The 20,230-nt window shown below is 45.6% G+C and overlaps 1 protein-coding gene across 4 annotated transcripts in view; it reads right to left on the bottom strand.

Annotated features, from left to right (window-relative positions):
* Positions 1 to 901: 901 nt before the first annotated feature.
* The window catches only part of ICE1 (interactor of little elongation complex ELL subunit 1), a 59,345-nt gene continuing 40,016 nt past the window's right edge, over positions 902 to 20,230 (bottom strand). For 2 of the 4 annotated variants that reach the window (XM_037015410.2, XM_017646677.3), the window contains 7 exons: positions 15,371 to 20,149; positions 14,016 to 14,184; positions 11,767 to 11,927; positions 9,923 to 10,113; positions 8,182 to 8,288; positions 3,938 to 4,036; positions 902 to 1,941 (listed from right to left, as the gene is read on the bottom strand). In XM_037015410.2, coding sequence (XP_036871305.2) covers positions 1,760 to 1,941; positions 3,938 to 4,036; positions 8,182 to 8,288; positions 9,923 to 10,113; positions 11,767 to 11,927; positions 14,016 to 14,184; positions 15,371 to 20,149 — 5,688 coding nt within the window. In that variant the 3' untranslated portion in view covers positions 902 to 1,759. Of the gene's footprint in view, positions 1,942 to 3,937; positions 4,037 to 8,181; positions 8,289 to 9,922; positions 10,114 to 11,766; positions 11,928 to 14,015; positions 14,185 to 15,370; positions 20,150 to 20,230 lie in introns of those variants that run through there. The other 2 variants (XM_073238090.1, XR_005060587.2) reach the window with 2 other exon arrangements.

A 20,230-nucleotide genomic window follows, 5' to 3' on the forward strand; every position in this document is an offset into this window, starting at 1 on the left:
TGCCCCAATATCGCCTGCCTGGCCCCCACCATAGTGCCCCGCTCCCAGCAGGTCTCTCCGTCTCACCTCTGGCCCTTCTCGTACCCTCTGCCACAGGACAACTCAAGGGAGCTGTGATCTCATGTGACACCTCTGTCCAAATCTCCCTCTGCGCCTGAGCCGTGCAGGGCAGCCCAAGTCCCGGTAAGATTGCGCTCGCCCCTTAAACGGCGGCATTCTGGCTAATCAGCCTCCTTCCCACATGCAGGCTCCTTCCCTTTCAGAGCCACACTCACCTGTCTCCTGCTTTCAAGCCTTGCGCCCTCTTCAGAGGAGCCTCCTTGACCCCACAGAGAGGAGACCCCTGCAATTCTACTGCAAACCTATTTCTTCACTGCACTTACCAAAATTTCTGATGTTGATTTATTGGGGTGACTGTTTAGGGGTTTCTCTACCAGAAGATCACAGGTCTTTGAGAACCTGGACCGCACTGCCTGTTCACCAGCAACTCCCAGCGAGGCCCCTGGCCCGGAGCACCTTCTCAGCAGATCCTGGGAGAAATGACAAAACACCAGCAAACAGCTCCCAGGGCAGTGCAGAGTCGCTGACAAATCTCAGTTACACTTGTTATACTAACTTAAAAAAACAAGAGGCAGGAGTAACAAAATTGCTGTCAAATGTCATTTTTAAAGAACAGTACTTGTAATTAAACAGATGCAATGCTGATCCACACTCAACGAACTGGTATCTGGCATCACTATGAGCATCTCAGAGAAAGCTCAAAACCAGTTAAATATTGGCAACGTAACATGTTTCTATCCAGAAGGCAAGTGTCCCTAGGGACAGCCACTGCCTTCTCTTCGGCTGGGTAACAGGTGTGGTGCCCAATGTCACTCTTTACTCATCAGAAAGGGGACATGCATGGTTTACTTTTATCTTTTATTATAAAAAACACATACAAGAGTTTTAAGAAATGATGAATATAAGACAAATCAGAACCACAGTGAGTTATTAAACCCATTCTCTATGTACAAATACTAAAATTCCCAAAGTGGAATAGCATCAAATGTGAACCACATTGTAGCACTGTCATATGTACACGGCACACAGAGAGATCTGCCTGCGCTCGTCTCTGAATCGTTTATATACATGTTGTTGGTACAAAAACCTGCAAGTGGACTTCTACTCTTCAGTTCTTCTTTTCCTGGATACGTAGTTAAAATACCTTTAAGGAACTGTAGAGATATGAAGAAAATGCATTAAAGAGAGCCCCCAAAGGCTCCCCTCCCTTGCTTTACTCTGGTCAGCTGTGCACTACACCTTGAGAAAAACTCTCGTAGCCCATTTCCAGCTGAGATTGTGGAAGTCTTCTAGTTCTTTTTAGCCAATTAATTTTTTCCTAGTCATCTGAGTACCAAGTCCAAAATCAGCTCAGGAACCAAATCACTGCTTTTATATTAAATTCATTATAAAATGCCACTCAATTTTAAAAAGCGACTAAAAGGACACTTTCTGCAGCAAAAAAGGGCTAAGTTCAAGTTTCTGTTGTTTGACCAAAACACAGTAAGATAATCCACACATCGTGTAATCACAACAGCTGTAGGTGAAATGTATGCGGTTTAGGGAAAAGCAGCTAAGCCACGGCTCGTCTCTCCTGCCCATGACATGTAGTCTCTGTCACACCTTTCTTTCTGAAACCTTATCTTATACTCTGAAAGCTGATTCATCTGCTTATGCTCACGACATGTAAAGGCACTTCTCTCGATGCAGACACATGACATTAGCCAAGCTCCTCTGCACACAAAGAACGAACTTCCTCCAGGTAGCTGACCACGGCAGAGGGGACGCTGTGGGCTGTCTCTCTGTGCCAGGCTTCGAGGATCTTGGATATTTCCGAGGGATTGCTGGGGCTCAAGTCACACAGAGCGTACACAGCTGCTAGCTGTACACCCCATGGTATATCTGAAAACAATTTTCACATTAGTCATCACACAAGAAAATGCTTGCTATTCAAATTTTAATGTTGTCATCCACTGAAATATTCAAATACAGAATACTTGCTGGCAGCAATGAAAACTAAGTACAAAAGAAAAAACCCACAATGAAAAAATTAATTTAAGACCTGCCTACAGATGGAAAAAACAAAAAGGCAGAACAACTCTTTGTAGCTTCCTGGTGCCGGCCTACATCTGAGGCCTACTAGCCTGTTGGGAGAGGACCTGCTTCCAAGCCCCCAGCTGCCTACCCCCAATGCCAGCAAGCTCTGCAAAGCAGTCTGGAAGGATCCCACTCCCACAGTGAGCTTGTAATAAAATGCAGATCCCAAAGTATTGCCAAATGCAGGACTCCACTAAGTATCTGCAGCAAGCATTCAAGCATTTATAAACGGACTTTGAAAATGCAAAACATAATGAAATGAAAGCAAATGAAAAACTCCTTGTACCACACTTTCACCTACTAGATTATAGCATATGATTAAACATTACAGCATATGATCATAGGTTAAGGTCAGGTTAGAGACTATGGTACTGAGCATAAATTTATTTAAGGGTTATTTCATTAAAATTTATTATTAGTCATATATTTCAGACTTCTGTTAGTGATGCAATGCCCAATAGGGCAAGCTACCAGTATTTAACATAAACATCTTAAAACCCACACATTCACATGCTCATACTGCAACATAGGCAGTACTGCATCTTTAAATATTACTCTTTCCCTAGTCTACATACCAATTAGAGAAGCACAGAGCAGGGCACATAGCCAGGACTAAAAAAAATGTCTGGCAATGATATAAAAAAATGTAATAGGCAAGAGCATGTGGCACTGTGGAAGAGCTGACATGCTGCCTCGGGCAGACCTGGGCCTGGACCAGCGACGTACTACAGCTGCAAGCCGCAGCAAGGTGCCCCTCCGGGGATTACTTCCTGGGGCATGAACAAGGTCAGTGCCATCCCCCTCCAAGGGCTCCCTTGGGATGCTGCGCCATGATGTGGGTGTCACAGCCCCACACAGGGCCAGCCCAGAGCCGAAGGCCCAGTGGGAGCACCATGCTGCTGCTAGGCTGCACCTAAACAGGGCATAATCCGTGAGCCACTCTTTGGGCCACTGCCTCGTATGGCCACTCACATCCTAGAGTCTAGACTCACTGTGAAAGAGCCTATTTTCAAAGAAGACTTGCATCACCTCGGCACTAGCCTACAACCAGAGGAAGAACTTTCAGACTGTTCTCCTTGAGCTTGGCATTCCAACTCTCACCCCGGAAACTGAGCACAGAGCGCCTACCACGCCATGGCCACCTTGGCTGGAATGCAGCACCCTTGTGCTGCTGATGGGAGATGCTCGACTACACTGCACTCAAGCGGACACGAGACTCAGCACTTGTCAGGGTTTCTGTGAGCACTGTGCTCTTCCCTCAAGAGTAAGAATGTAAAATGACCTGCTATGAAGCCTTCAATTATAAAGGGAATCACGTCTATGAAGACACACTCACAGGATCCAAAGTCCCCAAGCCCTCCCAAGGCTCCATGCTCAAGGGCCCCGGCCCCTCCCTGGGGCAGCTGCTCTGCACAGGTCATGTCTGGTCACCACCACACGGCTTCGGCCAGGAGCCCCCGGACCACCAAGGCTGTCACTTGTCGGGAATCACACAGCAGCGTGAGGACAGCACAGACTTTCTGAGACAGCATGTCAGCGCCGGAAGGAGAAGAGTCCCCTCCTTTGAGATCCACTGCCTAACAGGGCGAACCGCCATTTCAACAAGCAACACAAACCCCATGTGCTCAAACGTCCATGCTGGAAACACAGCCAGAACCGCAGCTTTTAAAAATGACTCCTGGCTCCTGGTCTACGAGGCAGTGAGAGATGCCCAGAGCACGGCCCACAGAAAGAACTAAAAAGGGGCTTAATAGTAGGAGTTCAAGTGATTTGAAAAGAATTTTAATGAACAAAGTTTTACCTTCATTCTGGGCATGCTGTATAAACATACCAATAACTGAACTGATGTTTTTCACAGCAGATGGAAACCCTTCCTTCAAACCCAATTGGCCTAGACGACCTATGGAGAAAAGAACAAATCAAAATGTAAACAATCTTTGGTTAAATGTTAACTTTTCGTAAGATTAAAATTTTCTTTCATATAACATTATGTACATGAAGTTTAGATACTGTAGCTACACTTAAAAACAGGTTAAATGGTGAAGCACTGGGACTCAATAAAGAACTGTTTGTCTCACTAGGGTGGGGCGATGACGAAAATTACTCACCCACATGGCATACAACACGCTGTTTTCCCAGCTGAGTTATAACACAAGGGGAACTTAGAAGGATGCATGGTTCGGTGGGCTCACTGTGAAAGGCTGCCTTCTGCTAGGCTGAGGGGCCACATGCCGGGCCAAGGCTCCTCCAGCATGCGTTTCTGGTATTGACCCTCAGCTGTTCCATGTGTTCAGTAACACAGCTGCTGCTAACATGAGTAGCAGCTTGTGTGCACCACAAACTCTGGGGTCCTCAAGGTCACAACTACTTTCACAACAGAAGGTCTCTCACTAAGAAGCCAAGCCCGGCCTTCCTTGCGGTGTGCAGATGTGTGCTGGGGACACAAAAAGCAACGGCAACCGAAGGCTAGGCCTCGGTGCCCACCAAAGCAACGACCAGCCTCAGGCATCTGCGACCCAGGGGCTCCCCCCTGGAAAGCTCCCTGCACTGAGGAATGCCCTGAGGGTGCAAGAGCCCTGCAGAAGTCTGGACCATGGGCCCTAGCAGACAAGCACTACTGCCCGAGCCCCAGGCCCCAAGAAATACCAGGTGTACCATGTCTGGGTTTAATGAGCTCGCTGGGGCCAAAAGCAGTATTTTGTAGCTTTATACACCACTGAGTCCAGTGGCAGGCACACTTCTGTCCCAGCTGTGCCACATTCCCGCTGAGTGACCTCAGCCCAGTACTTCACCTTTCCAGGCCTCAGCTCTGCCCACAGTGAGGGCCTGGGGCAGGCTCCACCACTCACGTTCTTGGGAGTCTCAAGCCATTCAACATCCATAAAATGCTCTGACACATTATCATTAAGGTAGAAGAAACCCCACTTAATAATCATATATAACCATTTGCTAATAGCAGTGTTCATACCCCAATCCAACATTAGATAATTTTTAATCATTTTTGATAGAAAGCTGCTTTTATTTCCCAAGGAGTAAAAATCCATTTAATTAGAATTTTGCCAATTTGGAATTTAAAATAAAGACAATTCCTTTATTTTATGAATGATTAGTATGTAACTTATTATTAAATTATGGCCTACCAACTCAATTGTTTACTAAATTCTTTAGACAACACCAGCTTCAGAAACTGCAACAAGGTTCTCTAATAGTTTCTCCTTCGAAACAGCTCAAACTCCACATCAGAAGGGTGTGTGAGGGAGGACCTGTATTAGAGATGGACATGGGACAAGCATCATGCCACTAAAAAATATTTTTGCCTACGAACAAAGGCCTAGTTTATTCTTTAACATGTTGTTTTCCTTCTTCCGGTCACATTAAGTAAGTACCACTGTATGAAGGACAAAGAAGAGACCTCCGTAGCATAAATGAGCTAAAGTCAGCTTCAATGCATAAAGAATGCTGAGGTGAATCCACACGGTCACCTGGACAACCGTAGTCCTAAAATAAAACTTCAAAGCAAATATTAATCACCTGTATATGCCATGCCTTATACCAACGCATATTCTAAAGGCCCTGTAAAAACCCAAACCCTAAACCTTTAAGTGCACCTCTCCCTGCTCTGAGGTCACCTGCACGCCTGACTGTGCATGTCCACTTTAATAAAACCTTGCTGCGTGGCTTGCCATGTGTGTTGTCTCTGCATTCTTTCTTAATATAAAGACAAAAGCCTGGACCTCAATCAGGCTCAGGAGAGCTCCTCCAACTTCATGCCTGCATATGTCAGCCCTGATGCCATGTGTCTGGATCCCACCAGCACTAAAGGGCAGGCCTTGCCTGTGCCCGCCCTTCCTCAACCCTCCTGCCCACAGCACGCCCTCAGCACCCCGTGCCTGCTCTGCACAAGGCCATGCCTTTGGCATAACCAGAGCAAGCACAGCTCAGTCACGCTCTCCAGCACCAGCCCCCCAGATCCCCTGCAGCCCAGCTGACCCTCCAGTCCTCTACCCCGTCCCTGTCACACACGGGAGCTCAGCATGCCAGGTCCATCTGCAGTCCTGACTCTGCTCTTATTTTCAACCTTACATTTCAACCTTTCTGGTTATCCATCCTTTGAGCTGCATTGACATATTTATATTATTATTTTATTGCACAGTATTGCTAATTAATACATTATTCCTGTAACTATACAAGACTCAATTATGTAAGTACGCATATATCACTCGAAGTAACATGTGAACAAATCTTGTAAGCTATTTTCTCAAAAACCAGAATTTTAAAGATTTAAAGAATAAACAAGCCTGAGTTTGACTAAAGTACAAGGCAGATTTCCTCCCATAATTATACATTCTTATTTTTAGATAAACTTAGCACATTCTCTTTATTCATGTATGTGTTACCATTTAAGGTATGTATTTGAAAGTTTTATAAAATCTTCTGTAGGTTTGTTTGGAACTTGAAGCAGTCTTCCACCTTTCCGCGCCCCTTGCCTCCCACTATGACCCAACGTGCAATCAGTGTCACTGTGACAACAAAAGGCACGTTACATCTCGTAAGTGTGACTTCAGAAGGTATTACATGGTTTTGACAAGTCCACAGACACTTCATCTAGGTTAACATAAGTATTTATAGACTTGTCATTTCTCTTAATTTTTTAAATTCTCAAAAAGGTTTTGAAATTTAGGATGAATTACTTCAAAGTATGAACAGTTTCTTGAATCCATAAGATGCTCTGAAACCAGAATTTGCAGTCATACAGATGCCACCTGGCTGCTGAAAATGCCACCACTGGCCCTTCTGTGTCCCCATGGTTTCCTGTTTAGGATTGAAATCATTCTTCAGGGTACCCTGAAATGGGGAATTTGGCAACGTAGGATTTGAGACAGTACCCCACTGCACATTTATTCATTTCCCCTTGCGCATCTTCATTTATCTCTGTGTGTACCTCTTCTAATTCCTACACAGTTATTAAAAAGCACATGGTCTCATACTCTTTTTTGTAACTTAACTCCAAGTGTCTGTCTATTTCCAGTGAAATTAGATATTGACCCAGAAACCAGGTTGTCTCAAACCATGTACTGACTGAGTACCACGTTGCTGTTCACATGTAATGTATGCACAGTGCGGGAAGACGTATCTGCTGACAGAGTAACAAAATTACCCAGGGTTACTCTATTTGCTACTGTGATCTATTTATCAGACTTACCTTATTCCAAATGGAATTACCTTGAAATTTTAATTAAACTCCAAGGATACTTAAAAGTTGTAACTATCTTCAAGGATCTGAGGGGCATAGGCAGATATCAGATGAACCTGTTTTGTGTACCTCTGGGGCAACAAATACATGATGCACATGGAGAGGTCAGTTCAAAGGAGTGCCTCCAAAAAAATCAATCTCATCACTGACAATTCTGCAGAACCTGGAGAGCAGCTTGTCAGAGATGAGCCATAGAGGAAAAATATAAGTAAAACTTCAAAGATCTGTGGCTGACAGGGAGGAGCAGAGGCAAATGACCACTGAGGTCCTCCTGAGATTAAAAAGGATCTGTGTCTCCTTTACATCTTAAACAATGACTTTCATTCCTGTATATTCAGCTTAGAGGAAAATAAAACTAGTCTCAATTATGGAAGTGTGCAGAGTGACCCTGGCTGGGAGAGCAGGAAAGAAGCTGTGGGAGCAGGGGAGACTCCTGTGCCTCAGAAACCTAGGGACACTGGAGTGTCATTTCTCTGCCCAGCGTGCAAATGTACGTGTGCACGTGTGTATACTAACATCAATATGTGAAAAGCAAGAGTTCAGTTATGAATAAAGTTCAGTTATGAATAAAACATATTAGCATGAAAATCTTTACCTCTGACAAAGTTGGATAAAACATTATTCACAAAGAAAGAGTGTAAGGAGAATGGGTTAAGTGCAGAAGTACCTGCTCTGATGGCTGTAACACGAGTCATAACAGTGACCTTCCAGTCAACATGTTATCATTCACTTCGTCCCCCACTAAGATATCAACATCAATAAGAAATAATGCAACAAAGCACACAACTCACCAATCAGCCTTAGTACTGACGCTATGATGATATCAGGAGTATATGCAATGTTCGCATGTCCTTTTCTGTATTTTATCCACCTATCCATCACAGGCCATAGCTCCTTACTACAAAATAACAACATGAATATATGTGAATATGTATATGAAGAGTGAATTTTTAGGTTAAAACAAGAACAGACACCAGAAGCTCACATAATCTCCAACCATTCAGAATATTCAGCCTCCACACTGGCTTAAAAGAGGCTACAAATACTCAGGCTCCCATCTTGATTCTGTTTTAACCCTTTTACAAGTCTTTGCTTAGAGAAGCTAAACAATGTCCCCAAGTCCAGATATGGAAGCGGTGGAGTGCGGACTTTCACTAGAACCTTCCAGATGTGGACAGCGTGCCTCCATTCTGAAAGCCTACAGCGTTCCAGGAAAGCAAGGGGCTGAGCTGGAGGAAATAATCAAACCCCACTTGGGAAATTCTCTACTAACTGAAAACAGTGTGAATTCCCCTTTGCTTTCTTTATTAAATAATTCATTTACTTCTTACGTAGTAATTATACTATTATAAAAGTTAATACAAAAAGTAAAATGACATTAAAAGCACCCCAAATAACACATCTCAGGTACCTACTATTCCTCTAAGTTTGGGCTTTTCTTTCTACATCCTGTGTGAGCATGTGTGTAAAAACCGTGGTGAAAGTGACCACATGGACGAGCTTGCATCCGGGTGTGTAGGTGCTCAGGCAGAGATCCTGACCCTGGATACTCCATCCTCACTGCCAGCAGGGGCCCTGGACAGCGCCCCTCTTATGGGCCGTCCCCAGCGGTCTCATCTGCCTCTGGGGCTCCCATGGAGAGTTGGGAAGAGCAGCCCATGGTTGGCACTCACACACCTTTCCAGACTGTCCCAACATTGTGTTCTAGTAACAGACTGTGACACACTCTCATACCAACACTTAAAATCCTTTTGTAACTACTTTATAATATGGCTGTACCTCATTGGGTACACCCTAATTCAGAGCCCTGTTGTTTGACATTTAGATAAATAACCTTTCCCTAGCATTAAGGAGAAAAATAAGAGAACAGATTTCCATAGAATATATTCCTCAACTATCTCAAAGGTAGGGACTACCTACTTTGTGAATCCTTTTTAAACCAGCCCTTCTCAGGATGCCAAGAAAATTAATATCTACAGAACATTTATCTGAGTGACTATTTTCTCCCAAAGATGGTACACAGCTAATATGAGAATTCTAGATGCACAGAGAACAGTTAATTTGTCTCATAAAACGGATGTCTGAGAGTATTAGGCTTTGTTCTCTCCTAAAAGCTGCTAACCTAGAATTTTGAATATTTCTGCTCAGGTGGGTTTTTTCAGAGCACCTGTATATTAAGGTAATGATTATTCCATATCATCCTGCACATGTCCGTTGGGCACTCCCTCGTGTGGGCGCTGCTCTGTGCCGGGGTGTGCCAGCGAGCCAAAGCCCTCCTCCAGAAGAGTCACCGCTCCTTAGGAGAGACCATGGTACTAGAGCACCAGAACAGGTGACAGGTGCCTCAAGGAGTGAAGCAAGGGGGGGGATAGTTTTACAAGTACTACAAGGGCAGTTTTATGAACTCTTAATCAAATCAAAAAGCATGATAAACGTTTCAGCTGCCTTCAACAGCAAAAATGATACAAACCACAATTCTGCAATCATTTAATTCAAATAACCCAACTTTAAGTTAGCACAATAGGCCTGTACCTTATGATGTTATCATGTGTCCAAATCCACTTCTGATGGCAGCAGAGCAGGTCAATAGCAAATATGTACTCCCAAGTGGTATCACTTAGGTCTTCCCCAAACTTCTCGCTGGGCTGAAATTCTGTTTTGGGACATAACTGGATGGTCAAAAGCAGCTTAGAAACCATGAAGCCAACATCTACAGGAGCATTCTAGAAAATGTAAAAAGAAAAAAAATAAAACTTAAGAGTTTCAAATTAACACGTCTTATGTAATCTCAAAGAGTATAACAAGCATCAGAGGAATAATGACTTAATTTTAAAACACACCTTTTCAAAAAGTTGTATTTGAAATAAGGAGCTATGTTTATCTTTTAAATAATTATGTCTAATGTTACTGGATTATAACCAGAAACTTTTAAGAGTAGAATCTTTACTTTTTAAAAATTAAGGTTTTCACATGGCAAAATTCATGTCTGGTTTTTACAAATGTGCTATGGACATACAAAAAAATATGTATTCCTCATTCAAGCTTACTTTTTATCTTACTGAATTCCACTGTCTTATTTTCATCTATCAGTTCTGAATTCTATAAAAGAATTTGAAAATCTCATACTATAGTGCTATTTTTGCCACATTTTTTATAGTTTTTTCTTAATATTTTTATTTGATATAAAATACATTTATTAAAATACAACTTTCTTTGTAAATAACGAATGTCATCCTCAAATCGTATCTGTCTTCCTCTTGAACAGTGACAGGAGACAGCTCCAGTGCCCCAGCAGGAGGACCGAGCAGGGGCAGAGGGAGCTGAGGGGAGGCGTACACAGGCAGCTTTGCGGGAGAGGCTGCGTGGCCGTGGGTGGCCACTGGGTGGGGGGTGGGAGGGCTCCCTTGTCTGTTAAGTGACCCACTGGAATACGATGTGCCTTACAGGCCTGCACTCAGGTTTGTCTGGACAGATCGCTGAGGAGACGCGTGATCACAGACTTGCTTTGTAATATTTCACTCTCTTTTGTCTGCCAACAGCCCTTTCCTTTGCATAAGAAAATCAAAGTCTAGTGAACATCAAAAAGTACTAAAAAGGAAAGCAAAATGGCATATAAAATTCCACTACACACATAAGCCCTAAGAATTTTCTTTAAAGAGGAAAGCAATAAAAAACTATCATACTAAAAAGGAAAGCAAAATGGTATATAAAATTCCACTATACACATAAGCCCTAAGAATTTTCTTTAAAGAGGAAAGCAATAACAAACTATCATTTTAATAACAAACAAAATAAAACCCTTTGTTGATTTCAATCCCTCTTCTTAAAGTTTATCACTATCAGTTCAGCATCCAGGGATTCTCAATAAATATTTATGCATAAAAGAACACCAACCTGGATACTATATTAGCACATCAGTTAATGAAGAAAAGAATAAAGAAAACAGGGAACAAAATACATGAAACAAATACAAATTCCTTTAACTGGAAAGGAAATTTGATTCAGAAAAATGTTAAGGATTTAAGTGGCCATTTTTCACCCAAGTGCCTACTGTAGAAGCAAATGCTTTCTATCCCCCTGAACCCTTCCCGCATGCATGCCTAAATATGAATTCCATCAGTTGTAAATTAGTACACAAAATAAACTTAATTAAATTAACACAATAGGTAAGTCTGCATTTCTTCCCAAAGTGCTTTATGCATACTTTCTGAACAAAATGCATATGCTAGGCTAAAATGACATTTTAAGGACTCTAATACAAGGAATATTATCTCTGAAATGCCTACAAACTAACACCAAAGTACCTATCAAACCAAATGAGAACATTTATGTAACATCTGCAATGCAGCATGACAAGAAATGACCACAAACCTCACCTTTTCCCAGTTGAGGAAGGCCCGCAGACAGCTGCGAACCTCTCCTTTAGCACGCTGCCTGGCCACTAACTGCATCGCTTTATTAATCACCGACTGAGAGAGAAATACATCATGCCACATGTTTGCAATGAACAAAGTCAATTTTTCTGACTCTGGAAAATCTACGAGAAAGAAAATAAGATAACAAACCTTTATGCTTGATCAAGTGAATACCTAACAAACTAAGCATAAGCTTTAATAATTACAGTAATGCCTTGCTCTGCCTCTAGCTCACAGGAGACAGCTGGACCAAGCCCTGGCCTAAAAATCTGCTTCCCTTCATTCCCCACTCCACCTGTGGCAAACTTAAAAGGAGGGAAGGTGAACATCCTCCCTCCAGCCTGCCCAACCCAGAGCCCCTGAGTAGGAGGCATCCAGGCCACTGTTCATGCCTTTGCACACAGAACTCAACCTGCATGACACAGAGGCTTCAGATTTGAAGGGATATTGTTGTAAATTATGGCTGTACCCCTACCACCCTGTGAGTTGTCTTTTCTTTGCTTAATCCAGTTAATCAGGCATAGTTTACATACAATGAAAAACACTTTTTTAAGCAGTTTCATTAATTCTGACAAATGAATACACAGACATAAACCCCACCACAAGTAGCACACAGACCATCTCTATCCTCCCAAATTCCCATGTCTGACCCTTTCCACTTCTTCTCAGATGGGAGACAAACTTGACCTGCTTGCTGTCACTTAAGTTGCCATTTTTTGAATACCTATGAATGGATTCGTTTAACATGAACCCTTTTCTGGCTTCCCACTCAGGATCACAGTTTGGTGACTCACCTGCGTGGCTACACACAGGGGCAGGAGCTCCTGTGCACGGCTGAGTGCTGCCCCACTGTGCCTGAAGCCCGCTTGTTGTCACTCACCTGCTCACAGACACTGGCTTCCAGTTACAGGCCACTGTGAATTAAACTGCTGTGAATCACTGTGCTTCTAGTGTATGTAAGGTTATGTCTCTACTTCTGGTGGGAAGAACCTACAAATGGGATTTTTGGGTCATAGGATAAATGACTTTTAATTTCATAAGAAACTGTCAAAGGTGCTTTGCTAAGTGACTGTACAAGTCAACACAGGTTTTTATCCAGTCTGGAGTGAAGCCACATCTTTTTAGTTCTCTCTGTCCTATTTTAACAAACATTGCAATGTGTTTAAAGAGTAAGACAAGGCATAAGCTTACTGCACTATTCTGATCTGTTTCTGAAACCCTGAACTGCCCGCCTATATGTCCCCCTGTCCTGGGCACTCCTTCATGGTTGTTCCCTCTGCCTACAATTCTCTCCCTCACTTTTCACTTAGGTATTTTTTTGAATCTTCATATTTCAGATTCAAAAGCCACTCTGACAAGGAAAGCTTCCCTCATGCCCCAACTCTGCACAATGCATTCACTCAACAGAGAGCCCCTGGTTACTACTGGAGGGTCCAATGCCTCTGGTCACAGTCATCATCTCGAAGTGCTAACACCTGGCATGCAGCCGCAACTATCTATTGAATGAATCAGCGATCGAAGGAGAAACGAAGAGCACCCAGCAGCCTCATTCACAAAGTGATGGGTAGAGGCAACTAACCTGGTTTACGAGCCCATAAACATTATGGTAATAAAGGGTGCAAATCTTTGCAATCTAAGTAAGGCTTTCTGATACAACATTAAAATGTGTTTGTGAATCACTTTACCACCAGAAATATTTCTCATGACCTGACCTGTAGTAACGAAGAATGACAGCTCGTCTGACCCACGGAGACAGATGGAAGAGACGGCAGGAAAGGGAAGAGAGACTTAGGGCAGGCCCCTCTCCACCTCCCATGCTCTGCTTGCCCCACACTTATGACCACCTCACAGTGTCTGCCTTTCCAGCTAGTGACAGTGCAGCTTGCCACTTACTTTAAACTCCATCCCTTATGGTGTGTCAACTGTATCTGGTTCTAAAATAGTTGCACAAGTAGTAGGATAAATATGCCACTGTGACAGAGGCTCTACCATCTACAGTTCAGGAAGGGTGTGCTGATGTAAGTAAGTTTCAGCTACATAAATTCTCCTACTGAAGACCAGGCATGGCTCTTCATGCACTCTGGTAAACGCACAAAACATAACACCATTTTAATACATACCCAGCAATCTCCTAGCTGGAAACACAGACCCAAGTATGAGGAGGTAAAAAGGCAGAAAGGCCCTCAGTGCAGCAACGCCGCCCGACGTACCTTCCTTAAGCAGGCTGTAGCAGAACAGGCGGGCCCTTTCCAGGTCTCCAAGCTGCCGACAAATGCCCACATACACTCTGCAGAGAGCGTGAGCATAACTGTGCTCCAGGCATGGCCTCTGAACCTCCAGTTCTGAGAGAATAGAGTGAAGCAAGCACTCTGCTAAATGCTAGATGGGAGAAAAAAGGCAAAGGCAACATACACTGATTGTGAGTCTGTAGCCTACCGAAGGACGCTGCAAGTTCCACAGTGAGGTAACGATGACACGCAAGCCATATCAGATGGCCAAGGACAGCAGTGCCCGCAGGAAGGACCTGCAGTATTCGGTCCATAGGCTGGACTGCACGGTGCAGGCCCCACGACCTGAGGTGGCCTCAGTCAGCCGTGCTGCGGGTGCCAGGCACAGTCTGAACACACTGGTCCCCTACGGTCCCGACTGTCACGATAACCAGCCCCACTCCTCGGTTCCTGCCAATGTCATCTATGTGTGCGCATCCCATACCCACTGACTCCCCCACATTCCTGTTTCCTGAGTGCCAATGTAGTCTATTCATTTATCCATTTAGATCTTAAAACACTGGATAACGTTTTTCTTGCTCAGGAAGAGGAGCACTAAATAAGCAGACATTTTTGTTCATTTGGAAACAGAAAACCATCTTTGCAAAGTTACTTGTACTACTCCTTGTGCTTTTCCAAAGTAAGTGATCGAAGAAAAATAAAGTATTTATGCTACTATGACTCCAAGGGTGTGCAGACAGCCAATGAATCCTGCCCACGAGTCCCTATGAATCAGCCACACAGGCAGCACCTAGGCATTTGGAAAATATAAACCACTAACAAGTACTCATGAGCCCTGTGTGCAAACATACACTACCTCCCACGTCTTCCTGGTCTCCCCAAACTAAGCTGTTACTGTTTGATTTGTACTGTACATCAAGGGAGGGAGAGGAACCCCCTCCACCCTTCTGAAAGACTCACTCTCAAATGTGTATTAATACTGTTCACAGAGAAGAAAGGCTCAATCACATAATAATTTGCTGCTCTGACGCAAACCATTTTGAGCCTTTAAACATGCCAGAATCAATGGGAAACAAATTTTAGTCCTGACAGATATTTTTTTTTCTTAAAACTTTTAAGTTATTTGATGAATAAAAACGACCAGATCTCTAGTGTCTTACCACATTTCCAATGCATGAAATAGTGGCTGGAAATAGAGCACAGGCCATAATGTTTTTACAGATAACTGTTAACTATGAACTAAAATCTTTGTTTGGGATCACCTGGCATGCTGACAGCAGACAGCCTGTTTTTAAGGACATCCAATTCCTCAAGCTCAGAGAAAAACAGCCACATACCTTTTTTGTTGTGCTAAACTCGTAAACTACTTCTTTCTCCTGATCGCGCATAACAGGCTTCTTGGAGATGTTTCCCACGTACACATGACTCCGAATGACCGGCAGCAGATCGAAGGGTGACTCTGCAACCCTCCTCAGTGCATCAGCGATGGCTCTGCCAGGAGGCTCCGCAGCATCCCCGGGGTCCGGGGGCAGCCGGGTGGCCGCACTAACTGTGCCTGCAGGGCCCCTGTCCTCTTCTGTCCTTGTACCTTGGGCCTCGGGGAGGCCCTGCTGGGGGCTCCTGCTGACCCCTGCTGCAGTGGCGCCCCCAGGTCCCAGGTCTGGGGACCCACCATCCAGGCGTAATCTTTTAGCACTCCTCAATGTCGGCACTGACAACAGCCTCTTCCCGCCTGAGTCCTGCTGCGTGCTGAAATCTCTGGATGCATCCCGGCTACAGTCACCGCCAGAACTGCCCCCCGTTTTAACAAAGGCGGTTGATGCTGAAGTGAGAGCTTTGAGCCCCGTGACAGCACTGGCCGGCCCGGGGAGGCTCCTGCAGTCCGCAGCCGGGCCTCGGGGGAGCTGAATGTTCCCTTTGAGGATGTTGAGGGTACGGGCCCTGGCCGATAACTCTGGGTACATAGTGTCAAGGATTTTAACGGAATTCTCCTGGGGCCCCGCCACAGCAGCAGGGGCAGACGCGAAGGGGGGCAGGCGGCCAGGCACGGGAAGGGCGTGCTTTGGGGTGGCAGCACAGAACTGCAGGGGGGATGACAACATCCTCTCACTGGCCAGGGCAGCTGATGGTGAAGGAGATGTGCATGGAGGAGAGGCGCACCCGGGCTCTTCCAGCAAAGGAGACATCACAGGAGGCACTGGCAGGTGGCACAGTGGGGAGATCTGGCCACCAGGAGAGGTGGGCGAGGGGGAACTGGACGTTGCTATCAGAGGGGACACTGGCTGTGAGGTCCTTGGAGGTGTGGCCACCAAAGGGGCGAGCAGGGGCGGCAGCGGGGGCCCCACCTCTTGCCGAATCTTACTCAAGGTGTCAGCAGAACAGTCTGTGGGAGTAGATGTGTCCGCGGTGGCTAGAATGGTGTGGGTTTGACTTCTCTGAGACTTCGTGTTTCCTCTTTCTCCTGAAGCTGCCTGAGAAACTTCACTCTGATTAGTTTCAACTCTAGTTGATGCTACAGCCCTTATCAGTTTGTTTGTCTGATCTTTGTTTGAAATCTTTGATCGATTCTTATTCTTCCCAAATGGCTCTAGTTTCGAGTTATAATATGTGTGATCAGATGCAACAATCTGAGAATCAAAGTTTTGATCATATATTTCAGAACTAATCCTCACACTAGGTTTAACAGGTCTATTCCTCAGTCGACTTTTATCAAAGTTGGTACTCTGAACACTGCCTGAAATATCCTCCTGGAGACATGGAAGATTACTGCCCCCTAGGGGCTCCTGAAATGCAGGGCCAGCGTGACTGCTCTCTGGGGACTTGTCCACTGAAGTAACTGAGAGGAAATCAGCACCCGGCCTCCCACCGCCTGGGGAAGCAGGTGTATCTTCGGAAGCATCACACAGTATGACCTGGTCCACATTTGGCACAAGAGCTACTCCATTTATGATGGTCCAGTTGTCTCCTTTCTCAATGACTAGATTTTGATCCTTATTGATAAGCACATTTATAACCTCAGAGGTCACTGTAGATATCTGACACTGAAAGGTCGTTTCTGCCTCGCCACCAGCACCGTTTTCAGCCATCTGGCACGCTTCTGAGTCAGTGCAGTGGGGCAAGCACTCTGCCAGTTCTGACAGTGCCTCTTCCCTGCCATCACCAGGGTTGGATGCAGACAAGTAACCCTCAGGCGGGCCCTGGGTGTTGTCGCCATTATGAGGACCCTTAGCTGGGGAACTGCCCTCGGCATCTGCACCTGTTGGTGGAGGGGCAGGAGCTGTGGAGTGTGACAAGGAGCCAGCTGCCTCATCAGGCAGGACATGTTGTGCTGTCATGCTGTCCTGGGTATTTAGGAGCAGCAGATCACCAGCATCTTTCCCGTCAGAGTCCTCAGCGGAGGTCTGAAGCTCCCGCCCAATCTTTGTAAGCACCTCGGACAGCGTTTCCAGAGAACATGGAGTGAGCGGACGGGCCCTTAAAGGACAATCATCTTCCTCGGACTCCAGCCACTCTTCTGAGGTTTCAAGTGTTTCTTCACAGAGTTGCTTCCTGTACTTTTCTCCTGGTATTTCACTTTGCTTTAATTCTTTGTTGATTTCCTTATTGAGGGTGCCTTTGCTAGAACATTCTGAAACAGAGTCTCCCGAACTAGAATCTCTTAACTGACAACTCTCAAGAAACATAACAACTTCTGACGTAGAAAGCCTGTCCATCTCCGAGAGAGCACTGATGTTGAAGTCCTGCAAGGCGGAAGTCAGGGACCCCACCTCCAGGGAAGGGGCGCCCTCGGCTGCCCCAGTGCCCGGGGCTCCGGACCACTTCCCAGAAGCCCTCCGCAGCAGGTGTCCTGTCCCGGCCTCGGGCTCGTTCTCACCCTCACTGCAGCTGGGCACCTCGCTGTCCTCCCCCTCCGGGTCGCCACCCACCACCTCCCGAATGCCGGTGTAACAGCACAGGGAGCCGGGAAGGCTGCTCTGAGGCAGGGCAGGAGGCTCTCCATCCTGCCGGCCGATGGCTGATGAAAACGCGGTGCCTGCACTGCCTGGCCCTGCAGAGGCACCACCAGGAGTTTGAGACGGCAGATCCAGGGGCCCCCTTGGGCTTTGCTGTACACTAGGGGAGTCCTCTGAAATGGCCAGGGTCTCGCCACCAGCCCGGACTGTGTCTCCACAGGGTATGTCTCCAACAGGCAGAGCTCTTGTCACTGGTTCTCCTGCGGCTGGACGTTTACCCGTATCCATCCTGGATGAGTCTGGCTTTGTGGGAAGATTCAGACTCTGCTCATGCACCACAGCATCTGTCACCGCAGCCTGGCTTTGGGCTGGGATGTGTTCAGAAGGGAAAGTTAATTTACGATTTGTAGGATGATGACAATTTTCTACTGGTAAAGAATCACCTGGAAAACTGAAATCCAGTTTTCCCCACAAGGTGGAAACTTCTGGAGAAGTCCTTTTCATAGCAGCCACCCCCTCTCTTTCCCATGAGCTGCCCTCTTTCTCTCCACCTCCTGCCGGAGCTGATGCAGGACCAGCCCCATTCCCACCGTGCTCTGCTACTGAGGCAGGCTCGCCCCTCCGCAGCCTCCAGGGCTCCGACTGAGTGCTAGGTGTGCTTTCAGGTCTGGCCTGCTTGGTGATAACTGACACTTGGTTAGGCAGCGGTGACACAGCAGCCTTGAGTCTCATAGGATTATTCTTCCCAGTGAGTTCTCGCTTAGACACTGATCCTCTATCTCCTAAGAATGGTGTTGACTTTTGTAACTGATGGTCAGTCTTTGGTTCATGGTCTGATTTAGCACTAAGCCTTTCTTCACCACCTCTCCTTATCAGATCACTACGGTCCCATAAAGTGCTTTTACTGAATCCAAAATCACTCCTGATCAAGCCAGACTGAGATTCTACTGATACTGATAAGGTGGCATCTGACTGACTTCGGATGAGCTCAATCCTTGGATCCTGACTTCCACATTGTACATCTTTCACAGCTTTCATAAATATTGACTGAGGAAGTGAACGGACTTGGGTCACGCCTTTCACGACATCTGCACTTTTGGCCTCACTGCTGCCCTGATCACTTAAGTCAGAGGCTTCCAATTCAGGGGTCAGCGCTGGCAAGCTGGTCTCCAGGTCACCGTGCCCTGCAGAACACTCTGGTGGCTCAGATTGCAGGTCAAATGTGTTTAAAGTATGAGCTTGTAACTGTTGTTCTGAATGACGCAGCTCAGTAAGGCCCCCTTTAGAAGGAATGCGTGCATCCGCACTGCACTTTAACCCAGAGGAAGCCTGGCGGTTACTGCAGGAAGACGATGCTCCTGAGGTAGAAGAAGAGGAAAGCCTGGCATCCTCACCTGGCCCTGCGGCATCCGCTGAATCACCTGCATGTTCTTCTGGTTCGGGTGATTCTCCTAAAGTGAACCCTTGAGTGTCTTCTCTTTTCTTTTCCAATTCTCTAATTATCCCTTGAAAATGGTCAGGAATTGATCTGTGACCTGATTCAGAGGTGATTTCATTAGTTAGTGTCCACTTAGTAAACTCTGATCTGGGTGATCCCATCATTTTGGATAAGAGGACTTTTCCTTCGGCCTCCATAAGTTCACTGAACGGCCTCTTGCCGAGAGGGGAGTAACACCAGTACGACTTCCTGGGGGCCATCCCCTCTTCCTGTGCTTGGCTGCCAGAAAGCTTGGCACACACATTCCCCAGGGGCTTGTGAAGTGTTTTCTCGGTTTGTGCTGACTCATCCATCTCCCAGTCCTCTGTCTGTCTTTTGGCCTCCTTTAAAAGGTCCGTTTCTCCGTCACCCGTGAATTTGGACGACAAAGGCCAGTGTTTCTCACTGGCTAAGGAGTATGTGGTCAAAGGTTCTCTGAATGTTGCTGTAAACGTCCCAAAACCAACAGTCATCACTCCATTTCCTTCCAATGTGCTTAGAGCTTGGGTGGCTTCCTGTGATGTGAGCATTTCCTCCTGCGCATCATTTCCTTTACTTTTATTAATGGTTGAGCCAAAATAATTTTGTGATTCAGGTGTATCATCTTCTGAAACAGTCTCAGCAGAATTTCTATGCTGGGACCAGTCATTATCACTGGAATCTGTACACTCTCCAAAATAGGTTTCCTTAAAAATAAATGAGTTGTACTAGTTAGTTAATGCAATACTAACATAGTCAACTAGATATAACCCTCAATTAAATGCACT

This window comes from Manis javanica, chromosome 1, assembly GCF_040802235.1.
Source record: "Manis javanica isolate MJ-LG chromosome 1, MJ_LKY, whole genome shotgun sequence".
In the NCBI taxonomy this organism is placed as follows: domain Eukaryota; kingdom Metazoa; phylum Chordata; class Mammalia; order Pholidota; family Manidae; genus Manis; species Manis javanica.